General features: G+C 38.4%; 1 protein-coding gene across 1 annotated transcript; it reads right to left on the bottom strand.

Moving 5' to 3' along the window:
* Nucleotides 1-375: 375 nt before the first annotated feature.
* GPD1L (glycerol-3-phosphate dehydrogenase 1 like) lies at nucleotides 376-19,237 on the bottom strand. The gene is made up of 7 exons (XM_009635152.2): nucleotides 19,115-19,237; nucleotides 17,844-17,984; nucleotides 13,778-13,916; nucleotides 12,492-12,604; nucleotides 4,530-4,763; nucleotides 4,004-4,110; nucleotides 376-649 (listed from the first exon to the last, which is right to left on the bottom strand). The coding sequence occupies exons 1-7, from the start codon at nucleotides 19,220-19,222 to the stop codon at nucleotides 553-555; spliced, it is 939 nt and encodes a 312-aa protein (XP_009633447.1). The 5' UTR covers nucleotides 19,223-19,237; the 3' UTR covers nucleotides 376-552.
* Between the last annotated feature and the right edge of the window lie 2,867 nt (nucleotides 19,238-22,104).

The raw sequence follows: 22,104 nt of genomic DNA, 5'->3' as shown, positions 1-22,104 counted from the left end.
CCAGTAGCCCCCTGAATAACTGCTACCACTTGTTTTGCATTAATATTGCTTAAATTAATGTAATCATAAACATGCAAAATGTTAAAATTTCGATGTGTATGCAGAATAAAACCAAGTTCTAATAGAAAGAGTCCTAATATTTCAAGGTTACAGGCTTGTTTCAGTCTCCATCAAAACCAGTGGGATTCCTCCCATGGTGTCCAGTAGATTTTGGACTAGGCCTTAATAAGAGACAACAAAACATTGTGTTTTATGGTGTAGGAACACAGACAAAGTACACTTGTGTATATAAACTAGATATGTAGTGCAACTTTCGCATTGCGCATCTTAAAACAGTTGTATTTTAGCCAGCAAAACAACAATCACCAAGCCAACACTGCATGCTATGTCAAACTAGGCTGTAAAACAAAAACCAATACCCATTCAGAGACATTCACGTTGTTACTGTTGCCTAGTGAGCAGCTTTGAACGAAGCTTAATGATACATCCACTTGAACCCAGATATAAATTTGAAAGGCAGAAAGCTGCATTAGTACGACAGCCTGATTGATTTTAGATGTGCTCTGGATGACTTTGAAGGCAGGATATCATCTCTCTGACAGGCTTCCCTTCATAGCAGATTTGATACACGGCAGTGAATAGCGGAAACCTGAGGAAACAGGGTGGGGAAAGCAAATGCAGCATAAGTTTATTCTGCAACATTTTCTTAAATGAAAGAAATAAAATGGGGTGAGGAGAGAGAGGGGAAAGAGAGAGACTGAAAAATCAATTTCTTTTAGCATTTGTCAAGCCCTAACACTGGGCTGAAAAGCTCTGGATAAATACAGAACGTACACGCATCTCTAAAATGAGTCACTCTCAGAAGCCTAGATAGCTCTAATGGAGCCTGCAACATTCATTATGGTATGGCACAATGATTAAGTGATCTAAAAAATTAAAACATTAAAACCACTCACATCTTTCCTTGACATTCTTACAGCAGTATCATCTATGGTTAAAAAGGATGACTGGCACAGCAGTTATGTATTATCTCTGAGCAATAATTTGATAATACAATTGCAGAATATGACACAAAGAAACCCAAGAAGAAATTGAAGGTCAAGTAGTTAATAAGAGTCCAAAATTAAACGTGGATTCTGAAACACTAAATTCTATCTCTTCTCTTTTTCTTTTTTAAATTGGCCACATTTCCAACAACCCTCAAATGATTCAGGCTTCTCTGATAATCTGAAGGCTCGTTACAGCCAAGATGCTTTACAGAAATTTTCATTTGCTTTCTGTCCATCCTGGACAGTGACAGCCAGACAAGTCCCAATTTCATACAGAGCCTGGTGGATTTGAGGGATTAATTATCTGTTCACCAGAATAAATATGCCCTTTCAATGTGGCCTTTTATATTGATAAATTTTGGCCAAACACACTACGTTATTTCGACTGAAATAAGAGCATTGGAGATGGTGAAACTGTTAATTTCTGAGTCATTCAGAATACCCCTGGACTGGGACTTTCTCCTCAGGACAGTGGTCCCATCAGTCAGTCACTCTAAAGCTTTATCTGTAATGCACAGATGCAGCATTCCACAGAACCCCCAACCAGTACTGAGCAGCACATATGCTTGCCCATACCCTCTGCTAGCACGTGTTATACTGAGGGAACTCTGGGATCACCATATAGCTCTGAACCAGACTCCTCAAAGTGAACCAGAGGTCACAAGAGAAGCCATGAGCCACTCAGGAGTACCCTTACAGGACAGTGACTGCTGCACTCTCAGGGGTGGATACAAGATTTTTACCTGGCTGAATGCAATACTTTATATTACTGGGGGGAAAAAAAGTGGAGGAATGGACATGCTTGTGAATTTAGTCCATTGTTTCTATGGCTTTTATTACAAGGGCTCAAAAATGAAATGCTGCATATTGAATTATCTGAAACATTTTTATGTCCTGCGATGAATGTGTGTCCATTTCTTTTGGTTTATTTTTGTGGAGAACAAGACAAAAATAGCAGCAATAGCAAAAACTATTTCAGGTTGATCCAACTGACTTGATTTTTATTTCAACAGTGGAAGCAAAATTAGCACATAGCCACATAGCTGATCTTTCAAATCCAATGCTACACTGTTCAGGTTGCAAAACCCTTACTAGGAAATATGCAGAAAAAAAAAATTAATAAATCCAAATGTGTAACATGCCTCACTTACCACTCATTTTGTATAATATATTGGGCTGTGGGGGCTGAATTTGCTTTTACTGTAAAAACTTAGATGTAGGCACTAAAATAAAATTTGTTAGGCCCATGTGAGATTTTACTAGAGGTGGCCACAAAGCACATGAACCTTCTGAAACAAAAGCAAGTTTCACACAGCTTTAGATACAGTACTGGCAGTGACTTCTCAGTGAAGAAGTACCACTACTACAAATCACATCTTGCTACGTAAGTCTTGCTGTTTATCAGAGAGAACATTACTCTGCTATGCACAGGTCTGCCACGCTTTGCACGGGGAGAGCAAACTCCAAACACATCTTATGTCTGAGCACATTAAGAGGGCTAGTTCTACAGCTGTTGAAATGAAAAAAATAATTTCACTGTAACTATCGATAGGCATCAACCCCACTATCAAGACTCCCCTTACTGAACTTTGACTTTCGCATATTTCTATGCCTTGGGACTCTTTTTGTAAGATAAGAGAATGAAATTGTACTCTTACTAGACTTCTACCTCTTCGCTTTGAAACCATGGCTGGTTTACTGTGTTTTAAAGCAGTAGCAAGAGAGTTTTCAAAAAACACTTTGAAAGTTGCTTTCAAAAGTCTTGTTGAATGAGACCTTTTATGAAGAACTCACACATATATGTTGCTACACCAAACGGAAATTAGCAACTCTCTGTTTTCATATCTTTCATTAAAAACACAGCCCAAAGTCTTCTATAATGCACTCTATTTGTTGTAACATAGAATCGGGAAAAAAACAACCAAACAAACAAAAAAACCTCAAACACAGCATCCTGTCTCATTTAGGGAGTTATAAACAGCAAAGACTGAAGCCAACATTTTAATTAGATTTTTTTCTGCAGTTAGCTTAATTACTGTACACTGCAGAGAGAGACTTATGTGCCTTACTCCCAAAGATAATGTTAAAAAATAAGCAACTTAATGTCACTGATCCATTAAAACTAGACTTTAAAAACTGCTTTGGAAAAAAAAAGTAACAAAGCTTGGTCTTCTGACTATCAGTCATTTATTTTCTGATTTTGCCTCCTCTACAAACAGGAACAGATAGAGATAACACATTCCTTAATCTCATAAGGAGACAACTGTGTGTGTGGCTTTAGGAGTCATACATATTAGCAGTCATACATATTCTGACTTGAATACAAATGAACAGGCCAGGACAACCTGCTTTTTTTGGGTTTTTTCTACCACAAAAAAACCCCTGACCTACACAAGCAGATGGCAGGTTTTATCCTACAGCAAACTGGAAGTCACATTAGGAAAGAGAACTGTGATATCTGATCTAGAATCCATGTGGACAGAAGCAGACACTATTCAGCTGATGAGCTATACAGATCCTTAATGACAAAGAGAGAGACAATGCTTATCTCCTTGGAGATAAGCAATGAATTTACTGCTATGAAATGAGCTGCAGAGCCTCTTCAGAAGTCTCTTTAGAAAGCTCAGCTCCTATTTTCATGTATTTTATTCTTTTCACATGTTAAAACACACTCTGCTATGCTTTTCTATGATAGCAGGAGGCAATAGTACATTCTGTAAACAGAAGGGCATTCACAAATTCAATGTCACACTATTAGCTCTATCTACAACAATATTATTTTGAGATTTTATTCACTTCTCTCTGTGATTTTTAACTGGGGATTAAGCTACTCTTATTACAGTGATTTTCTTTTTGGCTACTACCTTCATGAAGACACCAAGACTAAAAATGCAAAAAGAGTTACGGAGATAAAAAAGGGGTATTTGGAACTTGCTTTATCCATTCTTACTTACTTTTCCAGCATTCCTTTCTGCTTGAGGATGCGGTACACTTCTGCAGAAGTCTGTGGTCCTTGCAGTTTCTGACCATTCAACATTTCTTGCTCCAATTCTTCAATAGACTAAACAACAGAGGGGGAAAAAAAGGGAAGAAATGGAGAGCTATGAAGCAATGGTAAGGTTTTCATAAGCCTGACAACATCATCTGGATGGAAAAAAAAAGATGTTACTGAGTGTTTTTCCTTTCTCAAAAGCGTACTTGAGTAAGCATATATAATACTGTTCTATATTCTTGTTTGTAAATATTCTCCTCCTTAAATCTGCATCTCCCACTATCTTATCCCTCCAGCTTTTTTCTTTTAATCACTGCTCCTTTTTAACACCTTTACACTCATTCTAGCCTTGTAACACACCCAAAAATGAGAGGGAGAGAAGGATACTCACTTGGTACAGCTAGCATGTCTCAGATAACATCTATTACTCCAATAAACCAGGAGTGCTAGTACTTGCAACAATGGATTTCACCCAGTGAACAAGGTACCTTTCCAGTTTTAACAAACGCTTCTGCTACACGTCGATTCCGGCCACCGTAACACGTTGTGATGAGATCAGCAACTCCACAGCTCTCCAGGAAAGTGGCAGTAGACACCTGTCCTTTGCAAAAAATTCTGGCAAAGGCAATCATCTCCATTAGGCCAAGGCGAATAACAGCAGCTTTGGTATTGTCACCGCAGCAAAGGCCATCACAGAACCCGGCTCCTACTGCCACTATATTCTATTGAGAAGAGAAAAAATAAATAGGAAATGAGTCAATTATTGCTTACAGAATCCTAGAAGACACCAAAGACAGAGGGCAGATGTCTTAAGAACTGCAAATACTTTATTAATGTAAGACGATGCTGTTGTTTTGGTTTGGTTTTTTTTTTATTTTTTGGTTTCAGGGGTTATGTCATAACCTTTAAAAAAAAAAAAAAAGATGAGAAGTCTTATATTACTAAGTATTTCCAAGGATAAAAGCATAGTTAAAGCTCTGGAACAAGCTCCCTGGAGACTGTGGAGCTATTATCAAGAACAAACAGGTTACAGTACGCCCAAACAAAGTTTTATATAGATTGAGCTGTTCCTGCCCCGAGGTAGGGGTAAAGCTAGACTGACATACCACAGGCCTTTTATCTATGTTTTCTTTATGATTAAAGTAATGCTGAATCTAAGAAACATTTATTGACTTCCATGCTGATATGCTAAGGGACCAAATTCAGCCAAGCTAATCGTATTCAGCCCTTTTAAGCATGCAGAGTTCCTGCAACAGTAATCAAGGGTTCCCAGAAGGTTCATGATATGGGAAGACCTTTCCTAAGCAAAAAAAGTTGTTTTTTTTTTTTCCCCTTTGACCTGGTGACAGCCTTCTACAAAGAAGGTACTGTTTCTTTGTGAACAATCAGCTATACAGTCCCTTCTTTGGTTTACAAACAGAGATTAGTTGAGACACATTTGAGTGAAGTGACTAAAAAAAAAAAAAAAAAACAACCCAAAACCCAAAACACTCCAGAAGAAGTGGCATTCTGACATACTGATAAAGCAAACAAGGAAGCAATAGATGTAGTAATACCTTTCTGCATGCAACAAAGGCAGCAGTGACCTCAACGGGAACCACAAGAGAACCAGCATTATGGCACCTAACGTAGCGCCTGATGCAGGGAAAATACCCAAACAACCAAACCAACTTTAACTGTTGCTGAAGAAACAGCAACAGTCAGAAGTTGCTAATGAAAGCAACAAGCTGATTAACAGCTGATTTTGTTTTGTTTTTTGAACGGTAAGAAGCAAAAACTGCAGGCAGCTGCAGTGCTCTGTGGCCAGTCATGTTTACGCGACTCGATTAGTGAGGTCAGAAGATGAATCACTGCTTTTTGAGCATCTAGCAGAGGTCTAAAGGTGACTTTAAAATTGCAGACATATCTCAGTATCAGACCTGAAGCAGCAAAAGATGATCAAAGTTTTAAAGCTGGTGCTTTAGGTCATCTTGGCTTAAATCTTGGCTGTGATGATTCAGTCAAAGCATGTTTTCATTGGATGCCTCTCCCAGACTAACCTCCAAGATGGGTTCATTTGGTGGCAAAGCAAGAGGAAGTCAAACAGGTATTTTAAGTCTTCAGACAGGATAATCCATTTAAATGGAATTTGCGCATAAGGGAAGTCTGCAAGTGTTTAGCACTCAGCTAAAAATAAAAACATTTTTTACAACCTCTGGGCTTCTCCCATGTACTTCTTGAACTTTCCAATACTAAAGCTTGCCCTTCCCTCCAACTTTGCCTGCTTTGACTTTCCTTTCCACTTTGAAGCAGCCTACCTCATCATAATTTACATATGATTTGGCCTGTGGCATTTTGTTGTCTATTTCCACCTTTTGCAATGTTTTTCTTTGGAGCAACAGAAATATTGTTCTAAGCAAGCCATACCAAGACTAGCTACTTCTGAGGAAATGGGGTAGGAAAGAAGAGAAGTTGTGAGTCTAACTCTGAAACACTAAGCTCCTTGTTTTTACAATGTCCCCATTGTATATTCTTACACATGGTTTGCAAATAATGAGGAAACAAGACAACTGATTATGCTCTAGAACACACACCTGCACTTAGGAGACTCTTATACCCTGGTCTACATAACCCTCAGGCCACAACTATGAATTTACAAGCTCTACCATCTGGTTTCATTTAAAACCTTGAAGAATCTATGACAACTCTCTCGTGTCTAATATTCTGTAGAGAACTGAATTATACCACACTGAAAGTTACACCTCACTGAAAGATGAGCCACTCCTTTTAAAAACAAAACAGTAAAAAAATCTCACAAAACTTTAGACTGAGTCACCTTTCTGTCCAAAATAAGACCAAAACAGGCAGCCTGGTACTTGAAATCTCTGGGTGCAGGCATTACATCAAGTTTGTTTCAGGAAGATGCATAAGCAAAACACATATTAACACCCAAGAGCCTAAATGGCACTAGCACTATAGCGATCCTCTGAAAGCAGACTGGCGTGAGGAGGAGAATCACACGTCTATCTAGCCAAAGCATCCTTCTGTATCTGATATGGTTGATCCTGAACACTGCCATTGCCAAAGCCCATACCTGAAGTTACAGGAGTTCCTACAAATGCAATAGGTATACATTTGTGCAAGAGGAGAGAGCCCATGTTTTCATGAGCTCAAAGACTGACTGTATTTGCATACACAACATGGGGGTCTGTCAGCCTAATAAGCAAGGACAACTTTAGCCTACATACAAACCTGTTGTTCCAAAGGTTCAAAAATACTGTCACAACAACCCCAAAATGACTGCAACACAGTCTTCCTCTTGGCCTAAGGTGTCCAGAGCTCTCAAAACCACTTCACACTTGAACAAACACATTTCCCCCATCTCGGCATTAACAGCTTTTTGCACTAAAGCATGCACCCTGTAAGCAAGATGCACAGGGTATTTTTATATTGTATATGGTTTTAAGCTATGAAAATACTTTGCACTAACAGGCGAGTCTTTAGCTGGTCTGGTATGCAGACCTAGTTAGTCCTAGTCCTAGTTATTCTAGAACATGAGCAAGGACTGAACTCAGTTATTTAATCACTGGGATAGTGAAGATATACTCCAGAAAATAAATGTTGATGCCAGGCAGTGCTTACAGCATGTGTCAGAGCGAATGAGAAGTGTCTTTTACTTGCACATGACCTGCTGCAAACATGCCAGGGGTCACAAATGCAAGGTCAATAGATGACCAAGGAGTCAAGATTAACAAGACCACAGGCTTTGCTGACAGACTGTTCTCTTACACAGTCAGTGCTCAGAAATACCCAATTTACAGTCCTACCCTGTTTACCCTAAGTTTATGGAGTGCTCAGGAAGACAGCTTCAGAGGACATTTCTGAGGCAACCAGTAATTAAACCATAATTAAATGCATCATTGGAGAAGTAAGCAGAAATGTTAATTCACCTGGGACATCCAGCCTTCCTTGAGGTAGTGTCACAGGTGAGCACAGCCTCCTTTCCCTCCTACTTACACATGAACTTGGAGAAGCTCCTTGCTTCCCATCACAGCTGAGAGAGGTCAAGTGAAGACTCAACAAATCAAAGACAGTATCAGCAGGACTGTCAGAGAGGTTAAGCATAAACTGCTTGCTTGCTCCTGGCAAACCTGAATGTAAATAATGGATTTCATTTCCACTTAATCTCAGGAAAGAGTAATTACCACAGTCAACTTCTGCACCACCTAGGCTGACTATCCAACAGTGACTGCCATAAGCACACTTTGCAGGACCACCTTTGTAAGTAATAATGCTGGGTTACATAACATGCTAAACAATAAGTCACTGTTATACTTCTTACTTCTTTGCTTAAGACTAAGCCAGAGCCATGAGATTTAGAGATGGGCCTGAAGCAACCTGAAAGGCAACCACAGCTGCTGCTCCTTCTCCTTCCTACAGTAACTGTCACCTCTGTCTTCGTCCTTGGCTGCTGCCACTTGAGGGAGGTGAACTCTCCAGATCCCTGAACAAATACATCAGGCAGCTGGAACATGGCCATTCTGCCATATCCAGAGATTAGATTCTCACTTCTCCTTCCCTCATACTCACCCCTGTCACTGCTGCACTGGGTGATTCCAGTACAGTTTACACCCAAGAACGCAGCTACCGATGTTTATATTGCCTCTTAAGCTCAGTCTTGCCTCACGTTTGTGCTCTTTGACTGTAAGACCACACGCTGGCACAGGTACTAAGGACTCTAAGAACACCTCAGAGGTGATGACCTTGGGTCTGTGCTATCCTGCAGCATCACATCCATCAGCATCCAGGAGCACATCCATGTGTATGCATAGCTGCACATACTACTCTTACGTGGTGTCATAACCTTTAAGCACTTCCTAGGAAGGCCCCTGCATTTTCTTGCACATGGCAGCTGGAACTTGTAGTTCGCCTTGGGTCAGGCTGTCTGTAAAGTCAACTGGGTACCTTGAAACTGAACTATCCAAATTTGAAGCTTGTTAATTTCTGACCTCAACCCTTAGAAAATGTCAACAAATAAATGTGAAGTGTGCTTCAGTCCTCAAAAGAAAAATATCCTGATAGAGAAGAACATGACAAGCACTTTTTGTTCCTACAGCCAACAAGGTAGACAGCTGTTCTTCCTCAGCATCATCAGACTTTGTATAGTGACTGCCATCATCTATTCAGGTGACACAAGACTGCAGTTTCACTGCACTGATTTCTGTACTTCAGTCCATCTTCATCAGCCCATTGTCACAAAAAATAAATACAGTAAATGAAGTGGATATTAAATAAACATATGCATATATGTATGTTTATGTATATAAATAGCAATCAAACGTGTTACTTCATGACCATCCAGCTGCCATACTTATTATTACACTCTGAATTCAAATATGCCTAAGAAAACACATTTCAAACATAAAGTTATCGTTATTGTAAGGAAATGTTGTGCTCAGAGCATTCTCTGTCATCCTTCTGTATTTTTCCCCAACCTTTAGGCAGCCATCCACATTGAAAATCTTCCCTGCTTAGAAAGGCTTGCAAAAATAAAGAGTGAGGTAAGTACAGACTTTTAACAAGATCTAGTCTATTATGCCAGAATTACCAGAAAAGCCTCCTTTTCCCAAGCTGCTATTTATAGAAAAAAGCAGAAGCTGGGAGAATATATTATTTCTCACAGTATAGTATTTCTCATCTTTTACATACCAATACAGGAGTTGCTTTTACTATTTCCAAAAAGACAGTCTGGACTGGCATATGTGCCTGCTTACTTCTGTCCTCTAAGGCACAAAGGAGTTTGCAGTGATGCTGCTGACATTTTGAATTGGTACTGCTATAGAAAGGGAGTAGAACCTCTCTTTTTATATCTGTCTCTTCACACAACATGACACAGTCATCTTCTGAAATAGGAATTTCCACCTTCCAGCAAGTTAAATAATTCTAATTTTTACTATTTTTCATGATGCAACTTTCCAAGTTTAATAAAGTAACTGTCAGCTGACAGAACCTACACTTTAGATTTTTCCCTAAAAACAATGACATGAAAAGATGCTTATTTTTCACATTTTTATTACAAAGATTATCAATCATAAAAAAGTAAAGGGCTTGTTGTTACCCTTAGCAAATGATTCTCCTAATAATAAGAATGTACAACTTCTAAGAAAAAAAGCTCAAGTTTATATTTCAGTATTCACAACTGAGCTTTGCATTTTGCTTTGTGCAGAAAATAAAAACATACCCGTCTGTTTAACTTTAGCTTCTTCCTTTTCTTTCAGAGGCATACATGTTCCCAATGCATTAATAAAATTTTGCAATGTTTGATTTAAAAACAGCTCAGGAAATTATTTATATGCTGTCAGAACAAGATTTAGGAATAAATGAGAAAGGGTTTTAAATAAAAAATTACTTTTAAAAATATGATGTTAATAAAATTTTCTTTGAGATTAAGGAAGAGTTGTATGTTTAAAAAACATCAACTATACTAGCATGACTGATCTATGCCACTTTATACCAGTTCATGCATTTTAATCAGGCAAGAAATCCATAGTGGTTTTAAACAAGTTAATTTATCCTTAATTTCCTTTTTGTTTAGAGCTCATAGAATCATAGAATGTTTTGGGTTGGAAAGGACCCCTAGAGGTCATCTAGTCCAACCCCCCTGCAGTGAGCAGGGACACCGCTAACTAGATCAGGTTGCTGAGAGTCCCATCCAACCTGGTCTTGAATGTTTCCAGGGATGAGCCTCCACTACCTCTCTGGGCAACCCATTCCAGTGTTTCACTACCCCAAAAGGCTGCAAAAAGGTCTCCTATGAATTTCTTTGGAAGTCTCAACTCAGTTAACAAAATATACTGCAATCAAAACCAAATGACCAGAGCACACAGAATATATACAACTTTCTAGAAATGCAACTAGGAAGTTCAGTCTGCTGGATGCACGATGAATAAGGAAGCAGAAAGGAGGAACAAAACAAGGCTACGAAGAAAATACACAAGTTTCAGCGCAGTATCTTTCCAGGCCAAGAAGAACAATTTATCTAAATTCTCCTGCACTTCCAAAGAGATTCTAGTATCTTGCATGACTTGGACCTTTACAGTGGAGCTTCAGTGCCTGCTGATTGGCTGCTCAGTTTGATGGGCACACTCATCTCTAGCGCCCTTTCATGAGATTTGCCTGGAATAAAAATTATCTGGGACATAACTCCCCTATCAAGCAAGAATTTAAACTAGCCAGAAAACATAAGGCTGAGAAGATTTCAAAGAAAAATAAATCTGTAAAACTTTTTGACTAACTTCATGGGTCTATACACAGGGATTTCTTTCCTGCTAACCCCCCTGCATCATCACAATATTTTAAAGCAATGACTGTGGAGCCAAATTACGAGCTCTGCAAACTTGAGAAATTGCTATAAATACAGTAACTCCAAAGCGTGTTACACCAAAGTGTATCCCATTAGCCCAGTGCACAGACCCATGATCTTCTGCTCTTCAGAACTTCCAGTATGACAGCTCTGAAGAAAAAATTATCAAGAAAACTAGTGGGCCAAAAATTATGTTATTATAGTTATCAATCTACTTCCCGCTAAGCAGGAATCAGAACTCCTTAGCTTAAAGACATCATTCACTGGCTTGGTACCTTTGCAGGTGAATGGTGTAGTTTACACATAATTTCAACAGAGAAAACAAAGCAATACAAAATAATTATTCAAAACATAAAAAAACTGAAAAGTAAACCAAATTATCTACTAAATCACTACACCCATCCGAAATGCTTCCATGATAGATATCAGATAACGTGAACTACAGTACTATTGGCCAGGGTGGCAAGCGACTAATGCCTTCCTTTCACAAATGTCCTGTAAATTAAGCTGAAAAAGTAGCAATAAGAATATGTTTAAGTTAGCCTTTGCTTCCTGTCAGCATCAATTTTGTTACCAAAAAATTCCAGATGAGTAACTGTCTGCAATAACTTCTTTCCTATTCAGGTCATTTCTGTGTGTGGTTATCCACACGAACCTTATGTCCACAAGCTATAAAACATAACAGTGCTCGCATTGTGTAAGCCAATGAAGAGGGGAATAGTTTTGTCAACAGACACAAAGAATTAATGCCAACTTCTTCCTTCCTTTCTTTTTGTGAACACACTGGTGCAAAACGAAGAGGAAACTAAAATGGATTTAGGAACATGTTGTCCAGGTAGATGAAATCAACACTTGTTTCATGACTGTGTGTAAGCTAAATGAAAGATGTAGAAAGAGAACTTGGGAGACGGTGAGACAAGGGTCTAAAAGCCCACTCTCAGAACATGCTGCTCCCTAATTTCCCATCCAATTCTTCCGGAAATGTTATGTAGCAGTTTTATATATTATATAAAGTACAAGAAACTTAATTCTTTAAATGAAAATACCCTCTTTTTTCTACAAGGATCACCATTCCATCTGTGTACCAAAAGCAGCCTGTTAATCTTACCTTCAGAGCACCACAAAGCTCAACCGTATCTGCATCATCTACTACAGTTATTCGGAAGTTTGGAGTCTGCAGGAGTTCTTTGAAGAGAAGGCCATTTTCCAAGATTTTGCTGCCTGTTGAGAGAGAGAAAGGAAGGCTAAAAAATGAATAATTTATTTGGGTGTTATTTAGCCTTTCCTGTGCAAGCCAAAATACTTAAAAGCAGAGATGAGGTTGTTCTATCTTCATCCTAAACAGACTCCTGTTTTAAGTGACTAAAGACATGTCTACATTGCACTTAAAAGCTCTGCACTGAGTTACTCTGGACTTCTTCATAATTCATTGTCTTCTCAGCAACAGATTCTAAATAACAATTCCATTAATCCTCTATACTCTCTCTGGTTTTGATCATTCTCTTTAAAAAGAACAGCTAATAATAAAACAATGGTGAATTAAAAATATAGCAGGTGCAGTTCTACCAATTATTTTTAAGGTCTGCATTCCAGAAAAATACCTACTGACAAAGGCATGTCAAAGATGTTTTATTAATTGAGCATGCTGCTACTGACAAATGTTTCTAAGCGCTAAGAGGTAATTCAGCCGTTCAAAAATAAGTTCAATACAAAAGCTGTTAATGGGAGGTTACAAATCTAAAAATGCACAAAACTGTAAAAATTAACACTGAAAAAATAACATGAACTCTGTGCTGTTATGTATGACTACCTACGCACACACATGCCTATCTAGACACTGTGAAATCCAAGACTAGGCAAGTCTTTGTGCTCCAAAGGTGCACAGACATCAACACAGAACTAAAACCATGTCCAGCTTTCGATGGAACTAATTATTTTGAGAAATTAAAACAAGATATTGGTACCTTAAAAAAACCCCAACTCAAACATGCATAAAGGTACTGTCTGTGACCATAACACGTGAGCTGGAGTAGAGAATATATAATCATTTATCCATATAAAGCCATGCAGACCCAAGAAAAATCTTAGGCACAGTAATAAAATAAAGCAGTGTTATGTGGAGGGTGATAAAAAGCATGCTTAGTATTTCACCTGTAAGGTGACAACCCAAGTGAGACTAGGTAGAATTGCATTCCTCTCTCTCCCTCTACTCCTGGTATTGTCCTAGTACTTTTGGAAGTGTAAACATTCTAGGAAATTCAACATTAAAATAAGAACCCAACAGTTTCTGATAACAGCCAGCTAATGTTGAAAATGATAAAAATTTGAGCTATTTGGTGTGCAACTGTGAGGGCAGGAGCATGTAGTAAACATTCTTATTACTCGGAACAGTACCTATTGTGGTTTCACAGAATTTCTCTGCTGCCACCTCATTGGCAATGTTAGCTCCCATCAGCACACTGATGTCTATTCCCATCTTCTCTCGGATAATGTCAGAGATCAGTTTGAGTCCCTCCGGGCCTTCATCTATTCCCTGCAGCCAACATTAAATGGAATTACTAAAAAGTCATTCATTAGACACAGTAGAGAAGAAAGCACATCACAATTAGTCTGGTCCATGGGTCAGAACTGCAACAAGACCTATTCAGATAGAGACTAAAGACGACAAACTTGCTACTGGTGAAACTTCTGCTATTGTTGCGACCTCTCCAAGCTGTCTCCTTTTCATAGGAAGTAGCACCTTAAGAATCAGGACTAAACTCTAGATGACAGTAACAGTTTTTATTCCACACTCAAAGACCTGATTCTAAAAAGTGCTGAATATTCAGCTTTGTTAGTTCAGAACCTCAGCTGCTTATTATCAGTGTATCCTTACTAAAACCAGTGAAGCATCACCAATCCATCAATTGTGAATCAGGCCTGCACTTGGACTTGAAATTGCACTAAAACTCACAAAATGGCATCCCAATAACTTGTTTTGTGAAGAAGTATCTGAACTGAAATATCAGAGACAGATTCCCTGCGTATAATACTAACAACAGTTTACTAGTAGAAATCCAATTTAATAATTTTGAATACTACTACAAATGGAACAGCCATTCACAGATACGTAGAAAGCTGAACAACTGAGAATATTTAACTTCTAAGGATATTTTTAACCTGTATTTATGACGCGCTCTTTACAAAATGTGAAAGTAGGGGCAGAAATAGGACCTTAGGTAAGATCATCCCAGAGACTAATGCTGCAATGGAGAAGAGAGTCTGGTACCCTGAATTGGCTGAACCAAGAATTCCAAAGAAGACCACTTTCTTCTCACAAAACCCTTTTCTCCTAGCCTGTTACATGCAGACTCCTTTTGAGTTTTTAGAGCAGGGGCATGGCAGAGAAGGTACTGAAATGGTTTTTCTTTCCCACATTATACCACCTTTTGTACAGAACTATTTTTTAGTGTTGGGGATTTGGTACCTGTGAAGATTGGTAATTTTGAATTATGACTTAGAGGCAAAAAGGCAGTGTGATCCTCTACTACTTCCAGACACACATATACAGACACACTTTTATGTTGCCAGTAGTGGTATCTCAGGCAGGCAGTGATTTGCATTTCCAGAGATCAGAGGTGCAATTCCTTAAATGACATGGTGCAATCAAGAGGCATGCAGAAATGCCTGTATAAAACCAGCCAATTAAACTACAGACAACAGTGCCTGCATTTCTGCAATGTTTTCCCATCTGTATCACTTAATGCACAGTTCTGCTTTCTCATCTTTAATGAGCCATATAGAACAAATGTGAAAGCAAGCACACATATATATGCATTTTTCCCTCACAGTGTCAGAAGCGTCCCCACAAAATAACTGTAAGGCCCCTCCTCCTATGCAGGCAATTAATAAACAGAAAAGCATGCACACATTGGGAACAACTTCAAAAATATGAATACATACACAACGATTATTCATCCAAGTGAAAGGAGATCAGAGAAGCTTAGGTGCCAAGTTCAGCCCCGCTATGAAACAGATGCAACTTCTGACAAAGTCAAGGAGAGCTGCACCTGTTTCATGTAGAGTTAAATCCAATGCTGAATGACAAGATGACAGGAGAAAAAACAAACACCTCTCCCTCCCCCAAAAACCAAGGCTCCAACATGGGAATTTCCACTGGGCAGCAATGATCCCCAGGCAATGCAAGTCCCATTCTGTGGTCTTACCGCTTGCGGCCTAGCATGCCTGCCAGAGCAATCCCTGTGGCCTGTACATAGGTAGATGACAATGAGATTGATGTTGAGGCTGCCTTAAGAGTATTCTGAGTGATGTCCGCCTATCCTGCTTCCTGTGCTCACTGCTGTGCTGCACTGTAAGTTGTACACAGTTCCTCCGCCCACACCCATACAAAGATTCGTTAGGTTTTCATAGACACGAGTGATCAGAACTTATGTAAAGCAACACAGCTGTAAATGTTTCAGTGGGAACACAGATTAACCAGCAGACAAATGTCTTTATTTCCCAAAGACTCGGTTTTATTATCAGCCATTAGGCTCTGCTTGAAGATTAGACTGTCATAAACAGGAAAAAAAAAGAAAAAAAAAAGAAAAAAAAAAAGACTAAAGGATGACACACTGCTAACTTGCCAAGCAATTTAGAAAGCACAGAAACAAGATGTCCCACTAATGATATTTTTCAGAGCAGAACTGCACTTTAACTGCCAAAGTTAACACAACCCACTATAATAGCATTAGTGTGGACCATAATGAGACCACTAAAAATATGACTTTGATGAAAACAGCATGCATAAATAAGCTGCAAAAGTAGAGGAAAGAATGCATCCCTGCCTCTACTACTTAGTTTCATTGTTGTGTTAAATCTCTGCCCTTTCTTCTTAAATGATACTTTTAATGACACACAATTATGCCTTTTCATAAAAGCTAACATGTACTTCGCATTCTCCTGCAAAAAACATTAAAAGGGGCCTCACACCATTTTTTCAAGACCATCTACCGATGCAATGTTGCAATGTGACAGTGGGAAGCTGCCTAGTAATCAACTCTGCTTTGCATGGCAGGTGTCACTTACTTTACTTACACTGCACTAGGTATGGGCTTTTTTTTTTTGTTGGGTTTTTTTTGTTTGTTTAGGGTTTGGATTATATATATATTTTTAAGACAAGTATTCCCCCCCCCCTTTTTTTTAAACATAGCCATTAATCGATACTCCATTAAAGCACTAGTAATCAATACCCAGAGCAGTAATCCAAAAGGAATATAGGCCCAGACTCTGACTTCAGATACGCTGACATAAATCCTCATTTACTCCACCGATTTCATTAGAGTTATTCCTACCACTAAGGACATGAGAACATAAATCACATTTAGAAAATTAAAGGAGAATAAAGCTTATCTTGAGCTTACAGAAGAAAGAAGCTTAAACAGACAACTTCTAAGCAATAAACCTAAGGGTGTCTAGGACAGTTGTATGGTTTTGATGTTATACATTCAGCTCTTTTAACACTGCCTCATTTTATACTTCTACAATATGAAAAGTTTTTCTACAAAATGCAGCAAGTGCACTTGGGAAGCATTACTTTTTCATAGATCTCCACAATGCATCAGGTCAGCACTGACAAAACAATACAGATTTGATGGGCTTAGTTAGACAAATTAAAGAGACAAGCTTGCAGTAAGTAGTGATAGGGAGGTTTTGTTCTTTTTAAGCACAGATCCATAAATGCATCATTTTCCAGAAATTACAGTAAGCAAGGGAATGTGTGCTGAGCAAATGGCCTACTCTCAACTAAGTACAAAGCAACAACAATCTTCCAGACCTTGTGGGAATAACTTATTCTTTGCAGCTAAACACACAGGAGAAGAAAAAAAAATAGAAGCCCACCCACATTTAAAAATTCTCCTGCCGTCAAAACTACAAACACTCCAGTGAAATACTTCCCGCCCCTCTGCCCCCTCCTGTTTCCTATGCTCGAACTGTCTTTCTGGGCCATGCTGAGCAGACTCTCTTGGTGCAACATAATATTTGACATGAACAAGAGCACTATCCTCTCAGTCACATGAAATTCTCTCAGCAGTTCTTAAAATGATCAACTCAGCGTGTGGGATGTCTGTTAACAATCAAAGCATTATGCTTGTGCTCCGTTCATCTAACGATGCATTTGGAAACAACAAATAAAAGGTTGGAAAGCTTGGTGGTGCATAACATATTCACTCCCTCTTTCTTTTTAAAAGTCTTGTGAACAGCCTCATTTTCCTCATGCTGCAAGTGCTAGCCTAAAATAAAACACTGTATAGCAATCCACTAATGACTTGAGATAAATTCCAATCTTACATCTAGAAGGGTTCAGTGGAACAATCAAGTGAATAATGCAAAAAGACTTTCATATAAAAATATCATGCCATCTTGTTTTAGAAGAATCCATGACACATTCTCAATTATTAATGCATAGTATTTATTATACCTTTATGAGAGTTATACCGAGAGCTTTCTTGGGTATTCGTCCTGTGATTTCATCGCAGACTTTATGAATAAACTGATGAGGAATGACAAAAACCAGCAAGTCTGCATCCTGTACAGCTTCATTAAGGTTTGGGACAGCAACCTGTGTAGTTATGGGAGAGAAAGGCCACATAACTTCTTAAAATTAACACTATACACAAGTGTTATCTAGTAAGTAAAAGAACATTTTGGTCTTATATTGAATGCTACAAACTACTATGCTTCATTATTGACAATAAGCAGTAACATAAACTTCCCAGAAAAGCAAAAAAATTTAAGCTTTCAAACAAGCTATTTTATGCCTCGAAAGGGGCATCTTCACTGCCATCAGCATGGTTAGTGCAACGAAAATTCAAAATGTTACATAAAATTCAAACAAGTACTTTGACTAAGAAAATATAAAATAAGAATCTGCCCTCTCTGTGGCAAAATAATCTCAATTTTTGATAAATTATTGCATGCAGAGAAGTAGTTTCTTTACTTAGATCCTTATACACTCAAATGTCTTCTCTAGGCCTCTTACACCTACTAGTTTATATTATCTTTCTCTGTGCTCATAGATTTTGTTTATCCTTTAAGGTGACCTACTTTGAAGTCACTTGCCAGACTCCACTTTTCCTAACACTTGATGGCCATCTTAAAATAACACTCAGGTTTAAAATGTGGCAATAAGCTTGACCTATTGACAAAGAGAACAAACTTGACCGAGCCGGTAGTGGACAGTAGAAGCACCACACTTGTTGAAGGCTAGGGAAATTGTATTTCAGCATTATTGAAAAGAGAAAATTGCAATGCACAGCAATTCATGTTTTTCCTGCCCAAAATCTCTACTGAATTGTCAGATGCTGCAGTCTCTTCTTACAATGTTTTTGGGACAAGAGTCACCACCAGCCCATCCACTATCATGTTACATTAATCTTGCACTCATTTTCGTATTTGCTTCCCTATACAGAAGCTGAAGTAACATAAAGACAATAGTGAGAAAAAAAGAAAAAAAGAAAAAAAGAAAAAAGAAAAAAAGAAAAAAAAAAAAGAGTACAGTGCATTGAATTCATCTACCTGCATAAGAGTATAATTTTACTTGTTCAAATCTCCGATCTCATCGGTAAAATAGCATACAGTTTAAAATATTATAAACCCTGAAGTTGTTAACAAAACAAATTTCTACCTCCAGTCACAGCATGAGCAATATTCCCTCCTCTCCATAACTAGAATTTAGCTTCTGAGCCTTACCACATTATCTGGCAGCTTGTATCCGGGGAGATATTTTACATTTTCATGTTCATTATTTATGATATCTGTCAATTTTCTCCCATTAATATTCTCCTCGAAGACCCACATCTTCACTGTGGAAGCAAACTTTTGCAATTTTTTTACATTATTGCCTACTATTTTGGCAACCGCAGAACCCCTGCAGGAAAGAAAAAAAATACTTTTAAAAATTATGATTTTGCTCTAGAAGAAAGAGATTGTCTTTAGAATAATCAGAAATCCACAGGTTATCAGACCAGTTACTATGTAGCATTTTTGATACAGCAAAACAAGTGAAAAAATACACCAGTCATTCACACCTCCTTGCTTTCTCTCAAACAATTTTATCTAAAGTAGGTTGGACTGAAGCACTTACTGACAACATCCTTACTTATTTTGTCTTGTTATTGGCTATCCAGTGAGAGTTTGGGTTGTATTTCCACAAATCAAATGGATTGTATCTTCAAAGCAGTGGTAAAAGTGACATACTCAATTTTTAAAAATTCACTCTTAAGAAATGGGAAACTTTCTTTGCTAAGATGACTGACCCATCAACTGCTGTACCATATTGATATACATTTAAAACCAAGAAGCATTTATGTCTTGCATAAGTTGTATACTTTATGGTTATGCTACCAACCTCACAGAATTTAACTATTGCAATGGCATTGTCTGAATTTGCAGGCAGATTCCGTTATTGTTAGCGTCATTTTCTCCCCCAAAACTGCACACAGTGAAACCTGTAGGATGGTGATCACTCTTACTGCTCAAATCTCTAAGCAACAATGAAATTAATCAGAATTACTGAAGCTACATAAATGAAGAGGAACAAATGCAACCTTCCCTTCCATTCCTATCCTAAATGCTACATGGAAGAAAAAGATGCAATTTCATAAAGCCTGTTAGCCTAACTTCCTTTCCTGGGACAAGGTGGCAGCTTCATAATTACTGATAACCTACTAAGCAGACAAAAAAAAATAAATCAGAAAGATACAAAAAAAATACACAGAATCACCAATCTGAGGCTTACATGTGTGTTTGTGTGTGGAAACTGCACACTTTATTAAGAGGTAAGAACACTTTAACTTTACAAATCTAGTTATGCTCACACACTCCCCTAAATTTATTATGGGCATTGCTTGTAATAAATTCATAGCTGGCAACTAAACCAAATAGATTCATTGTGCTCTGAGAGGTTTTAATATGGTACAACAATATTGTGCTATATGAAAGATGTGTGCTATCACAGGCCTAAGGTCACTTTTTTTTTTCTAAGTAATGGCAGAAAAAAATATAGTATCCTAAGTAGACCTTCTTTGGCTAAACCATAAAACTGTATGTCTTAAAAGACTGGAATTTATTTCTCTAATAGCACTTCGCACACTACAAACTCCCCTGGGTTCAGGAGGTAATACAGAAGCCACAACTGTCAGCCACCTCTTATCAAGCTGATACTGTAGATCTGCATGTACACAGAGTGGTTTCTGCTGCAATGGTAGACAATTCACCAGCTCAATCCCCAAATTTCAGATCTACTCAAACAGTATGAATCACATTCAGCACAACACAGGTATGTGTACTTCAGAAAGTGCTTTGAGTTCCTTGAACAACAGCACATTTACTGCTGCACATTTATATACCAAGTCTGGATCCTGGTAAATCACTGTCTTCAGTTTTGAACTTCACTACACATTCTGGGTGCTTAGTGTTGATAAAGAAAGGCAAAAATAATGTATTCAGCAACTGTCCAACTGGGATTTTGAAGCAGTTTGCCAGCATAAAGTTTGGGCAGCATGTATTTGAGTGAGAGATTAATTCCATTACTATTTAACGCTTAAATGACTTAGCTGTCTCTTTTTCAACTTTTGAATGTAGTATGAAAAAAAAATTAAGATTTGCCTACTCTTAGTTCCTGAATTCAAGAATTTTCTCCTGACTGGCTCCTCTGGTTCCTCGTTTCCTGTTACGTTGCAACAACATTGTAGGACTGAATTAAGCAAGGTCGAACAACTGACACCAAGTCTAAGATCACTCTGTGCAAGGTGAAATACCAGCTCCCCACACCTGTTAATCCAACAAGCAAGCATATATTCTCTTCTGTGATGTAATACTCCTCAGTGTGTACTCTGAAATAATTTACTGGAATGTCTGGCTCATCTCGTACACTCCTGACACATTATAAGGCAAAGGAATGGGAATTCTTGCCAATTTATTCCTAGCAATAACAGTTCTAGCGTGAGCGAGGTTGCAAGACTTGGTGCCTGCAGCAGCTCAGTTACACAAGAAAAACCATAGTGAAAGATTCCCTCATAAATGTTAACCCTGACATGCTCTGAGGGGTGGTTAATGCTATTCAAGTAATACGAGGTAGCTGCATGCCAAACAGCCATTCTCTTCCTCACTATGACTATCAAAGGTACGCCCAAATACACTCACGTAGACTTATTTAACACTTCTGAAGAACTGTATTTGATGCTCACTGAGCAAGACCACCCATTTTGCCCCCTGCCCTTCACTTACAGTTTATCACAGTTGGTCTGTTTTTCCCTTATCACTTCGAAAGTACAGCACAAAACCCAGAAACTCCTAATGTGCCCTGATACCAGCATCAGCAGAGGTCACAATATGCAAGTGCAAATAATAGCATTAACTCTAGCGCTACCACTTGTCCCTGTAAAATCACCTCAGTTATGCCAGAAGTTTTACCTCCCATTTTTCCTACAGGAAGTTCCTAGCTGTATGAATCCGTCTGTACCAGTAACTTCCCATCTCTTCCCAAACTCTACAGTTTCTGTTCAAGTTGGGCAATCGGATTAGTTAACAATTGGTTCTAGCAAAACAGACAGGGATAAATTATGGCCGTGCACACCTTGTTAACCTCCCCTGTAAGTGTTATCAGAAAAGCAGGCTACAGTACGTGTCTGAGGCAGTGTTTGCAGTGTTTTAACTGAATCTGGGCACTGCCCTTGAAT

The sequence above is a fragment of the Egretta garzetta genome, unplaced genomic scaffold, assembly GCF_000687185.1.
Source record: "Egretta garzetta isolate BGI_Z169 unplaced genomic scaffold, ASM68718v1 scaffold313, whole genome shotgun sequence".
Classification (NCBI taxonomy): Eukaryota; Metazoa; Chordata; class Aves; order Pelecaniformes; family Ardeidae; genus Egretta; species Egretta garzetta.
The sequence above is the reverse complement of the archived record's forward strand: the minus strand, read 5'-3'. Positions and strand labels throughout refer to the sequence as shown.

What these genes read in the sequence shown, in the direction of transcription:
- GPD1L (XM_009635152.2), bottom strand. Translation starts at nt 19,222, where the DNA reads ATGTGGGTCTTCGAGGAGAATATTAATGGGAGAAAATTGACAGATATC. An exon ending in ACAAGCTGCCAGATAATGTG is followed by an intron (nt 17,985 to 19,114) that starts GTAAGGCTCAGA and finishes ATAACTACACAG; the next exon opens with GTTGCTGTCCCAAACCTTAA. An exon ending in CAGAAAGGAATGCTGGAAAA is followed by an intron (nt 650 to 4,003) that starts GTAAGTAAGAAT and finishes CTGTTTCCTCAG; the next exon opens with GTTTCCGCTATTCACTGCCG.